The 13,097-nt window shown below is 29.8% G+C and overlaps 1 protein-coding gene, 1 non-coding gene and 1 pseudogene across 2 annotated transcripts; all 3 read right to left on the bottom strand.

Moving 5' to 3' along the window:
- Window positions 1-5,334: 5,334 nt before the first annotated feature.
- On the bottom strand, window positions 5,335-6,263 carry LOC107620075 (putative methyltransferase At1g29790 pseudogene; annotated as a pseudogene).
- Window positions 6,264-7,911: 1,648 nt separating this feature from the next.
- TRNAS-AGA (transfer RNA serine (anticodon AGA)) lies at window positions 7,912-7,993 on the bottom strand. Its single transcript has one exon. It is a non-coding gene; the product is annotated as a tRNA-Ser (tRNA).
- Window positions 7,994-10,502: 2,509 nt separating this feature from the next.
- Window positions 10,503-12,682, bottom strand: LOC107620074 (Ribosomal protein L7Ae/L30e/S12e/Gadd45 family protein). The gene is made up of 5 exons (XM_088505304.1): window positions 12,594-12,682; window positions 12,365-12,485; window positions 12,148-12,251; window positions 10,885-11,016; window positions 10,503-10,786 (listed from the first exon to the last, which is right to left on the bottom strand). The coding sequence occupies exons 1-5, from the start codon at window positions 12,594-12,596 to the stop codon at window positions 10,760-10,762; spliced, it is 387 nt and encodes a 128-aa protein (XP_088361430.1). The 5' UTR covers window positions 12,597-12,682; the 3' UTR covers window positions 10,503-10,759.
- Window positions 12,683-13,097: the final 415 nt, after the last annotated feature.

The following is a 13,097-nucleotide window of genomic DNA, read 5'->3' as shown; positions in this document are numbered from 1 at the left end:
TTTTTTAATTCCTTCTAACATAAATTTTGTATTTAGGTCGAATTTAAATGCTATACTATTAAAAAAGAGAACTATAGCTAGTTGATACTTGACAATAACTATAATACAAATTTAAAATAATTTAAAATTTTTGTTAATTTGTGTTCTAAAGACACAAATTAAATATACCATAAAAATATTTATAAAAGTTATTGTAAAAATTAATTTTTTTTTTACATTTTCAATGCATTGAATATATTAAAAATATTTAAAAAATTTTATTATTATATTTTTAAAATATGTTCTAATTATTTCAACTGCCTCTAATATTAAAGAGGTGAATCAGTGAATGACTGTTTATTTATTAAAAAAATAAATTTAAAATTAATGTCAATTAAAATATATTATTATAAATTTTATTGCAATAGGATATAAAAAAAATCAAATAACATTTGATTTAATATGTGATACGGCATCCATCCTAATATTAAATGGTATATTATTATAATTAACATATGGGATCGTAAAAATATGTGATACATTGTGTGATAAGCGAATGTGATCAGAATTTTATATGTTTAAAGGTGATATAAATGAAGTTAAATATGAAAAGTTTTGACAGATTATGTCTGAATTATTTTGGTTTCCGTACATTTTATATATATATATATATATATATAGCACAAACTTTTTACCTGCTGCTGCAACCTAAATTTAGTTATTTAATTTGATGAAAATTGACAGGGGGAATGAATATTATTCATTTACCCACCAACCAGATCCATGTGCAGTGTAGTGCACGTGCAAGACAATGTCACACGTGACAAACAGTAACAGACAGCACTGAGATTGGTATGATTCTGCCGTCCAACCATTAGAGCAACATGCAACATGCAAAAATCGCAATCCACTGTTTCAACCTGATCATTACTAACAGTATATAGTGCCAATACATAATTAATAATCTCACATACTCTTTATGGATCAATAATTTATGTGATGGCCTAAAGTTACAAACATCGATCACTAAACTATTACGTATATATAGCAACAACCCAAATTTTATCAATTTTACAACTTGGTCCTTTTACCATTTCACTAAATAATATATACCAATTAGGAACAAAATTTGTGCAAATTGCAAAGAAAAATCGTATTCATCGTCAAGTGTTGCAATTGATATGATTCTGATGTGAGATATGCCAATCACACCTTCCATTAGTGGATAATTAATATTTTATCTTCCTCTTATGAAACAAACATATTGGCACTATTTTAGCCCCTAAACTATATATTACTAGAGATGAGCATATCTTTTCAAATATACAACATGCATGAGTTTATCTAGTAATTAATCCGTTCTGTTGATTTGTCATTGGAAAATGCTAGGGCCAGCAGATTTTGTGAGTTGTAACCATCAATTAGTCATTAATAGTGTATTTAATGGTGTGAGATTTCATCTAATATGGTAAAGAATGACTCATTTTTTTTGCTGGCTAAGTACTGACCAAATTTTAATAAATCTGCTATCCCTAGACTTTCCGTTTGTCATTATCTTCTTTTTTTTTATTGCAAAAACGCACCAAATGGAACAATTTAAACGGGGTGTATGAAAATATAATCTTGGCAATGTTGGTCTCGTTGACATATGGTATCTTCTCCAACTCCTCACATTGTAGATAATGACTTTTGTGAACAATGGACTTTAAAATTGGCCTAATAAAATAAAAACACACTATACTCTCAAATTGTCTACCTAAATATTAATATTAAGATAATCATTCGCACACTTAATAAATTAAACATATGATACATCCATTATTTACTTTGTTTAGTATTTTCATTATCTACCTATACTTTTTTTTACTTGCAAATAATCAAATATACATGCACAGCAGCATTATCCGAAAACAAAATCACATAGCAAGTGGCATGGGAACAAATAAACATACATAAAAGCTGACAAAATTAAGGATATGCTTCTTTCTTTCTTCCTTTCTTTTTTTTTTTTAAGTGTTAAATTAAATGCATGTCTCTTTTGCTTGCTATACAAGTGTAAAGTGGCTACTATGTAGTAATATAAACAATAATATCAGTGTTCAATATATAGTGTATAGTGCGTGGTGCACTATTAATTCCTCGAGTTTTCACATCCAGATCGAGCTGTGATTTATTTATTTAAAAAGGGGTCCAATAAGTGTGATTTAATTGTTTCTCGTTAGTGGCATGCAAATAAATTGTTTTCCAACGTGATATGATATGATAAGCCTCCCCAAGTTTCGAAAACACTGGCGATTGTGCAAAACTGCCAAAACATGTGCATATCTGGCAGTGGTTATGAAAAATAATAAAAAAATAAAATAAAAAATCACATCTGAAACTCATTTTTTGGCCTTACCATTAGTATGAATTCATTGTATCTCAAATAATTTAGTTACTGTGGGATGAATGTTAAGGGTATTTTTGGGTGAATTTCTAAAAAATATTTTAAATAATTTTTTTAATTTTTTTAAAAAAGTAAAAATAATTTAATATTTGAATATCTCCTATAAAAATATAAATGGTTATTTGAGATATATAAATATTAAATGACTTTTATTTTTTAAAAATATCTTTAAAAAAAATTACTTAGAGTAATGTCTTTTCTTAGAAGCCATTCAAACAAATTTTAAATTGTAGCATTAAAAAAATATTTTTTAAACTTTGTTAGTATTTTTACTTTATTATTGAAAATTTGCTAAATATAATAAAAAAAATGCGTAATGTTAGTGTCATCTTTTGTTTCTATTTGAGAAAATTTGCTTGATTAATATTTTTTAGCTAATAAATTTATTTTGGTTAATGTCATTATGTGTAGTCTATTTTTTTTCTTAACTATATTTTCACTTATTTTTAAAAAAAAATATGTCAGTGTTAAATTAACCATACGCTGATAAAAAGATTATTGACCACTTAGCATGACTCATATTACATTATCAATACAAAAACAAATATTAAATTCAAGTAATCAATACTCATCAAAATTACCAACTCTTATATGCGATTGAGATGAAAAGAGTAATGTTTGTTGGTTTGATTAATCTAATGACAATGAATTAGTTTTGTCGCGAGTAACTATGTTAAAGGCAAGAATAATAGAGTGTGGAATTTGCTTTTCTCTCTCTATTATTATTTAACGGGTGTGCACTATGTTTTGTCATGCATAGCATTATTTTATTCCCACCATTAAGGAGTATAGTGTTCATCAAATGATTTTGAAATTCCAGCAAGTGTTAATTGCTATGGAAAATATATACAATTTTTATTTAGTGAATCTCAAAGTGCAATCTTCACGTTTATCCCGCACCTACAACACTTGTAACTTTGTAAGACTTTGATTTTATTAAAATGAAATAAAAAGGACAACATTGACAACCAAAAACGAGTGTTGAACAATTTGACTGGCTAATTGGATTTCCAAGATGGGACCACACTTAGAATTTATGGTCCATGATAATGATGGTTCAACAAATACTATTATGAAACCACCCATAAGCCTCAAATAATAGGATACTATGGCATCATGGGTACTCTATTCACGAATAAATCGGAATAAAATCCATTGTGGGATAGTTATTAATTGATATAAAATAAAATAAATGCTTTATGTAAAAATCAAAAGTTAGATCAAAGAAGTATGGATAAATGTACATATAAAAGATCACACAGTGAACAAAATTATACACGTTATTTAATAAATCAAGTGTACACATAAAGTATACTCATTATTAATTACATTCATTATTCTGTCAATAAAAGTGTATTGTCGTTAGTAAAGTTGCATAAATATTATGTTTTTTTTTTTCATCTAACACTGCAATAAATGAAAATTTGGAAAGATAGGAGACTCGAACCCGCAACCTCTTAATTGAGTATGGAGAGTCTATGCCATTTGAGTTATTACTCATTAGCAAAATTTAGAAAGATAGGAGACTCGAACCCGCAACCTCTTAATTGAGTATGGAGAGTCTATGCCATTTGAGCTATTACTCATTGACATAGACTTTCCATACTCAATTAAGAGGTCGCGGGTTCGAGTCACGTATCTTTTCAAATTTTAAGCCAATGAGTTATAGCTCAAATGGCATAGTCTCCTCATACTCAATTAAGAGGTTGCGGATTCGAGTCTCCTATCTTTGGTAGAAAAAAAAAACTGCAATAAATGATATGACTATTTAGTGATTAAATAGATATTTAATTAATATATTTAAATTAAAATGGAGATTAAAAATTCATTTACCTCCATCCTCCCTTCCTTCTTTCATAATTAGAAAATTGAAGAAATTATAAAATCCTAACAAAGAAGAATAATTTTACAAAAGTATTATAATTCGAACTTCACTTTTGAATAATTACCATAAGCAACAACAAAGCACAAAATCTCAATCATAAGCAAATGTTTCGTATTATTTTTTTAATGTACTTTAATTCTTTATCAATCTAAAAATTGTGAATAGCAATTTCTTCACATATATTTTTATCCTCTTTTGGCGCACCAACAGTAAATTCTGTCTTTTAGGAACATGAATCTTTTTACGGGTTTTATTCACTTCTTTTTAGAACTCCTAAATTTCTTCCACCATTTTCAATTTCATTAGCACATACAACATACTCACATCAATGTTCAATTTTTTGTGCAATTTGGAAAAAGAACAGAGAAAAAAGACAAGTCATGGAACAAAAACAAATTATAACAGCAATACACCGCCATAACATACCTTCCACAGTAGATATTGAAAAAACAATTTGAGAAAAAGATAAATTAGTCTCTGACTTTTTATTTCGCGGACATTTTAATCCCTGACCATTGGAAAATACTTTTAAGTCTCTGACGTTTTTAAAAGTTGGACAGATCAGTCCCTCCGTCCATAAGCCACCGTTAAGACCCAACGAAAAAGGCTGACATGGCTCTCCCTCTACTTTCCTGGCATCACAGCTTCCCACGTGGCACGTTAGTGGGATTGAGCTTTTGAAAAATGGACACATAAGTCCCTGTTGCTCAAAACGATGTTGGATTCTAATTACATGGGGCTATGCCGTTAAACAGGCGTGGTTTGTGCTAGTTATAAAGTACCAAACGTTGATATTTTTTTTTAATGAATCAGGTTAACTAGTATTTCAACTCTCACATTAGAGAAATTATCTTATGCAACAGTATATTGGAGTACATGAACATTTTGACTTTGAGTGTGTTTGAAACATGCAACTAATTTAATTTTAACTAATTAAGATGTTAACTTTCCAAGTAGCAAGATAGGTAGTTAGATCCTACCAGGTTGTATTAGTGAAGAAGTAAAGAAGCAAGCTTTAAGTTGATCATCTTGAAGTAGGCTTCTGCAACAATGCAGTGAGAAAAACCTCAGCATTCTTGATGCCACTAACATCAGCCTTATTCCCAGCGGCCTACTTCACCTTCTTATAACCTAATTTCCCAATTAATGGCGCATACAGGTCCACCCCTTTGCTGAAGAATCTGTCAATCCACAAGTACCCTACACCTCTCAAAACCATATCTACATCAAACAGCAAGAACTTCATCATTGTCACTAGAATCCACCGGTTCACGGCACACCCGCACCGCACAAGGTCTACCACTCTGTCGAACATCGGCAGCCACTACTGCAGCGGCACGTGAAGTGGCACAAGCCCCCTCAGCGCCACCGCCTCGCTGTATGGTGCACCCACACTCATAGTCGGAGGTAGGGTTGAAGCCTAGATTAGGGTTTTGGCGGTGGAAGCAATCGAAGGATTTGTAAGGGTAATAGTCCCAAATTACAGAGGAATCGGGGAGTGAAGAAGGGAAAGGGTCTTGAGGGAGAAGGGATGAGGGTTTGTGCGGCGCGGTTCGGGAGAAGCAGCGGCAGCGGGGGAGGGGGTGGCAGCCACGGAGGATAAGAGATTCGGCGAGGTCGGAGTCGGAGGGGCAAAGGGAGAAGGGAGTGTAGGACATGTACTTGTGGAGGAGGTCAGGGTGGTTGTGGCAGGAAGAGGCTATGGGCTTGAGGTGGGGGAGTATAGGAGTAGATCTGGTGGAATGGTGGAGGAGGTGGTGGTTGTGTCAGTGGAGTGTTGGAGACGCGTGAGGTGGTTGATGGTGGCGCGTATTGTGTGGAGCTGGTCGGGGACGGGAGTGGGTGGTTTGGGGATTTTGGAGATTGGAGAGTTGAAGAGAGGTGATAGAGTGAGAGGATGTTGGTGGCCACCATTGCCATCAGAAGAACAAGGTTCAGTGTCATTGTGGTGAACGCTAAAGCTATTTTTCAAAACGACGTCGTTTTGAGTCACAGGGACTTATGTGTCCATTTTTCAAAAGCTCCATCCCACTAACGTGCCATGTGGGAAGCCGTGATGCCAGGTAAGCAGAGGGGAAGCCACGTCAGCCTTTTCCGTTGGGTCTGACGGTGGCTTATGGACGGAGGGACTGATCCGTCCAACTTTTAAGGATGTCAGGGACTTAAAAGTATTTTCTAATGGTCAAGGACTAAAATGTCCGCGGGATAAAAAGTCAGGGACTAATTTGTCCTTTTCTCAAACAATTTTCTAGGATTCTATTTCATTTTAGACTCGAGCATCACTGCACTAAGCCTATGTAAACACTTGCCATTGTTGTAGTTAAATTATTTCTTCTTCTTGCTCCTAAGTAACGAAGAAAAGCAATTAGAAACACTGGTGCAACTAAGGAATATGGAATCTTCTTTCGTTAAGTTGTAGCCATTTCTTCGTTAGAGTTCCACAGTTTTTTTCCTATTTCTGGTTATAAAATGAGGAAGGAAAGATGAAAGTAAAAGAAATTTTAGTCTCAATTTTAATTTAAAAATCTTAATCAAATATTTACCTCATTACTAGATAGTCACATTACTTATCGCACACTGCTAGAGTGAAAAAAAATGTGACACATGTATAGTTTTACTAACGGAGATACATTTTCATTGATGGAATGATAGATGTGACCAATGAAACATAGGATTCATACATACACTTGACTCGTTAAATAATAATTTGTACGTAATTTTGTTATCGTACGATCTTTTACATGTATATTTCTCCATTTTTTTAAATAAATTATTATGTATTTAGACATATTTATATATTTTGATTTATAGAATTTTTATTTTAAATTATATAATCAGTCGTCAAAACAATCAAATATGCTATAATAGAATAATCAAATTTATTTATAATAATATAATAAAAAAATTTTGAGAGGTTACATAATAATTTTTTTTTTAATTTAGATTCTATAAGATGAGAATATTGGTAAAATAATAAAGTGAAGGATTAATTACCATAGAATTTATAACTCTCATTATATGTGAGTAATAATGATTAAATTCTCATTTATTACTCTACTAACTTTTTCATTTTAAAAGAGTTTATTTGATTACATATTTTTTATTATATGTAATAATTGATTGATAGCTAATTATTTTTTATATACATACTAAAAAATAGTCACCAAATTAGTTATTATATATTTATATATAAATATATATGTTATTTAACTCGATTTTCATATATATTTAAAATATGTTTTTTTTTAATGTTTGTGATTTTTTTAAAAAAATTTTCTAACGTTTAGTTTTATTTAATTTTATCTCTAATATTTTCGATTTGTGTCAAAATTATTATCTTTAGATATCAATTTCATGTAAAATGTTAGGGATAAAATTGAAAATTTTTAAGAGTAATTTTGACAAAAATCGAAAAATTAAATAAAATTAAATGTTAGAAATATTTTAAAAAAAATTACAAACATTAGAAATAAAAAATATATTTTACTCTTTATACTTCCTCATATATATTTTAGAAAAAAATTTAAGTACGAGATAAACGGTTAAAACAAATAGAATACCAATATACATCAATTTTGACTGTCTACCAACTAGAAAAAAACGTGAGCGGCAGGATTCGAACCTGCGCGGGCAAAGCCCACATGATTTCTAGTCATGCCCGATAACCACTCCGGCACGCCCACTTTTTGAAATGTTTTTTCTCTAATATAATTTTGAAAACGACATTATACTTCTTTTTATTTTTGGGTGCACATGATGCATCTGTGATAAGTTTTTACATACATATTGTGTACTAATGCATTGAGGTTTCATTTTTTTATTTATTATTTTTGGTAAAACTACAAGTATCACATGTTATTAACATCTTGTTTATCCTACAAACTAATCTGTTTAACTTGAAATATAAACAAACTTAACTTTAGAAATAAAATCCGCTCCGTTTAAATAGATAAATAGATTGACCAATAAATTTAGTTCATTTTGATTCTCCTAATCGAAATTTCACTTTATTGAAAACTGCTTATACAGCAGGATTACCTTTGTATTTTGTGTCCAAGTATTCTGAAGAAAATAAATATGTCGCATATTCACGTAGAATAGTATGCTTATCCTTGTATTTTGAGTCCAAGTATTCTGAGTTGGAAATCTTTGAAAAAAGTAAAAATGCTACATAATATAGCATGCTTATTCTTGCATTTTTACTTTTTAGTCAAGTATTCTAAGTTGAAAATCATTCAAAGAAAAAAAAAGATGTTGAAATAATAGTGAAAAAACGTTATAACTCGTGAAATAATGTCTTTACCATTATACTTTTAGGGCCAGTTTGACTAAATTTTTTAAATAAGTTCTTTTAAAAAAAGAGCTTAAAATATAAGGACTTTTATTAATAACAACTTTTAAATAAGTTATTTTGTGTTTGGAAAGTTATTATAGAAGTCTTTGTTTTAAAGTTGTGTATTAAATAAGAGTGATAAAATAGTTTTTAAAAATAGAAAAAGTCACATTTTTTAACTTCTTCAAAAGCTCTTAAATAACTTTTTGAAAAGTTAAAAGTTTATCTAAAAAATTATACCAAATACTATTAATGTAATTTTATAAGTCAAAAGCTAAAAAAAGTAGCTTTTGGAGTTTCCAAACGGACCCTTAGACTTTGTGAAAAAATCTCTAAGTTACAACACCAACTTTATCTACGTGGGTTTAATAGTCAAATTCGTTTTTAAAATATTATTCATTTTTTAAATTAATTTTTAAAAAATTAAATTAATCATATTAGTCTTTAAAAATAAAACATAAGTCAAATTAATTATTTTATTAGTTAGATGATAGCGTGTAACATAAAGTATCACGATATCGTAGTATGCTAATGCCATGTGTCACAAGATAATTGATCGACGTATCATGTTAGTGACACATGACATGCAAAATATAGTTGATCCCGTCCAAAATTTAGTCCAATCTATGATTCCATTGTCATCTTTTTATAGTAGTTTTAGTTCAAAATTCTTATTAACAAATTAACTTTTTTAAAAAAAAAAAAAGAAAAAAAATCTGACAATTAAAAAAATATAAAGAAATGGCCTATAAAACACGGACATTGACACGAGATACAGAGGCACATAAATTTAAAATTCTTATAAAATACAGAGATACAAAATGTGTTTGATATGCAGACACAACAAACAAAAGAAGTGGTTGTGCTTCATAGGAAATGACTATAACTAAACAATAATAATATTGAAAAATATTACATGAAGATATTATTAAGATTCAAGGAGTGATCCCACAAATTCAGTTTTTCAATTATTGAGTTCTATCACATAAATTAAATAATAATAAAAATTATAAATTTAAAAAATCTAAAAAATTTAAATTTTAAAATAACTATTATAATTATTTAGTGAGATTCAAAAAATTAATTTTTTAATTATATAATTAATAATAATTTAATAAAATCATTTAAATAAAAAAGCCATTACAAAAAGGGTAAAATTTGGAAATGTAAAATTTTAAAATGCAAATAAAAATAATAACTTTATAATAATTTAATATTTTTATTATTTTATGTAAAAAATTGTTTATTAAGGTTTAAAAAAATATTAAAATTAATAGTATTAAAAATATTAAAAATTTAATATTATGAGAAAAAAATTATATAAGAATTAATTTAATCAACTTGTAAAATTTTAAAAATAAAAATAACTTACACGTATATTTTTAAATACTAATTTGACTCTAATCTCTCGACATGTCACAAGTTATAACATCATCATATCATATAACACATCATTATCTAACTAAAAGAAGGATCAATTTAATTTATGTTTTATCTTTTACAAATTAATATGACCAATTTAAACTTCTACTTTAGGGACTAATTTGAAGAATAAATAATTTTAAAAACAAATTTAACTATTAACCATATCTATTTAATATAAATACGCAGTTTTGCACAAGTTTAATTAAAGGTTATATAAATTGAGAGTTGATGACGACAAAATCAATTCTACGGGCTTAATGTATTGAGTAGTTAAATGATAGAAAATGGGTTATTAACTTAATACAAAAGATGTCTGTAATTTTGGCGATGTTTTTTTCTTTAGCACTGCATCGTGATAGATTGATTTTAAATTTCATTTGTCTGTAGAAAATGTTCTGACTTATCAAAAGAAATTCAGTAACTCTTAAAATTCACCAATGATCACCGCCATACTACCAGAGAACTGCATTGAACAAAATATAATAACAAGTTTAAAACATCACTCACTCGTACTAACTTCAACAAAAATACCACTCAAATAATCTTTCAAAGTAGATAGAAAAATTAAAGTAGGTTAAAATATAAGCATCATCTATGCCTAATGTGAACAACAACATCTCATCCAGTCAAAGCCTCTGAGGGCTCATTCAGCACTGCTCCAGAAGCCCATCATACCGATATCATGGATATTTTAGATCAACAGCTTCTCAATAGCATCCTGCAATAGAAACAAAATACTTAGAATATATGCTTAATTAAAGAAACATATGACCACAAAAACCCAAGGAACAGCAATAGAAATATCATGAAAGTAACCTTTAGTTGCTGTATCTGTGATTTCAACTGACTTCCTTCATTTGTTGTCACAGAACATGCAATCACTGGCCGGGTGACACCACAAGCTCGCCCAAGTGCTTGTTTTGATGGGACAAAGACATAGGGAACGTTCTAAAAGAAAATCAAGTACACATATAAATGATCAATGACCTATAATGACGATGCACAAAAAAACAGAGTAAGAGAGTTAAAATAAGCATCATGAATAATCATGAATCAAAATTAAAAGCCTTGTACTATCATTTCCACACACAATTTATATCTTGCTTGCCCCAACTATTAAACAATTTGACAACAGCCCGCAACCTGAATCAACATCTACACTATGGAGACAAATTCAACCATGACACTTAATCGATTTATTACACATCATGGCACATAATTGCAAAGAAAGAATCTCATATAAAAGAAAGGTACTACAACAGAACATAAGATACATAAACGATAATAATAGATGAAATTAGGGTTTACAAGTTAAGAAAAAAATTTAAGTTTTCAATGCATTTGTTTTCGGTTCATTTAAATGAGAACATTTAAAACTTTTCACTAATGGTAAGCTTATCATGTGCCCTTAGAGCACATGTTAGCTAAACCCATAAAAAATAAACCTCTAAATAAGGATATAATACATGCAACATAATAAAATCCTGAAATAAAAATGACCGAAAAGTAACTAAAGTATTAAACTAAAGATACATTATATAATTCAATTTTCCAAATGATCAATATGCAGAAGCGTGACATATTGGTCACTAACAATAAAATAACCCAGCTTGTTCCTTAATCGTTACTTTGCATACTAATCGCGATCCAGGCGCAATTTCAGTTAATCCCAGTGATTTTTATAGCTCCCACTATCACATGAGGAGTCAGATTAATTAGCAAGTTAGTTACACACTTTGCAGTTTGGAAAAGTTTGTTATACAGCTGTTAACAGTGGTGAACGGTTAGTTAGCAGATTTAGCTAAGGAAGTATATATAGTAGATAGAGTAATTAGAATTTTGAGTTTTTGCTCTTGTAAGTCTCATTTTCCTGCTTAGTCAGAAGTAACTTGCTTTTGACCTAGGCCTTTCCTCTGTAAACTTTCCTCTGTTCTTGAACCTTCCCTCTCTCTGAACTAACATTTCCACACCCACACTGAATCGTGACTAATAATAACTACCAATGTCCGCATACACACTCTGTCAATGCGATTCCTTCGCTATAAATAAATGTTATGAGAGCGAGCGAGAGAGATATACCTTATCCTCAGCAAGAAGAGGAAGGTGGAGGAGAATCTCAAGCGGCTCAGTATCAGCCGCCATAACAACAAACTCCGAAATACCCCTGTTCAGGGTCTTAGTGGCTGCAACAAATAAATAAATGATTGTTAACCTTTGCAGTTTGAAATAATAATAATAATAATAATAATAATAATAATAATAATAATAATAATAATAATAATAATAATAATAATACCTTCATTAGCACCCTTTTTGAGCTGTTTGTAGTTGGCAGCTTGCTGAACAAGATCGAGTATGGTTATGGTGAGTTGAGCATCTGCCAAAGGGTAAGCTTTTGGGTTCACAGCTTCTCCTGTCTGCAAACTCAAATCAAAACAAAATTAATAAAGGAAGAGAAATTCATCGTTGAATCAAGATTTGAACAGAATTCGATTAGGAAGTGGAATGAAAAGGAGAGAGCGTACCATTTTCGATTGAAGGAAGAGAGGGGGAGAAAGGGGGGCTAGGGTTTTTCGAAGACACAAAAAGGGGCTGCAGGGTTTATGAGAGATGTTGAGTCGTTAAATATGTATAATTGTCCTTTTATATACACACCCACTAATGTTTTTTATTTTTTTTTTTTTGTATTGGGTTATGCTTTTTGTGGGTCACTAGGGTTATAGTAATTTGTTCTACTCAACTGGGCCTAATGCTCAAAAATATGCTAGGCCTTCTAAGTTTTAACGTTTTCTCTTTAATTTCCAAAAACAAATTTGTGATCTTTTAGGCCTGATTTTCTCTTATTAAATATCATTAAAAAAGAAAAATAAAAAACCCAAAAAAAAGGAATGTAATTATGAAAAAAATTCACTTAATATTGGCTAGATATTCTAAATAAACAATTATTTGTGAAAAACTACAATTTTAAAAATAATTATTATTTGTGAATAGAGATAGTATCATCATCATCATCGTTATTTTTATCATAT

The sequence above is a fragment of the Arachis ipaensis genome, chromosome B10 (assembly GCF_059453495.1).
Source record: "Arachis ipaensis isolate K30076 ecotype BB chromosome B10, ASM5945349v1, whole genome shotgun sequence".
In the NCBI taxonomy this organism is placed as follows: domain Eukaryota; kingdom Viridiplantae; phylum Streptophyta; class Magnoliopsida; order Fabales; family Fabaceae; genus Arachis; species Arachis ipaensis.
The sequence above is the reverse complement of the archived record's forward strand: the minus strand, read 5'-3'. Positions and strand labels throughout refer to the sequence as shown.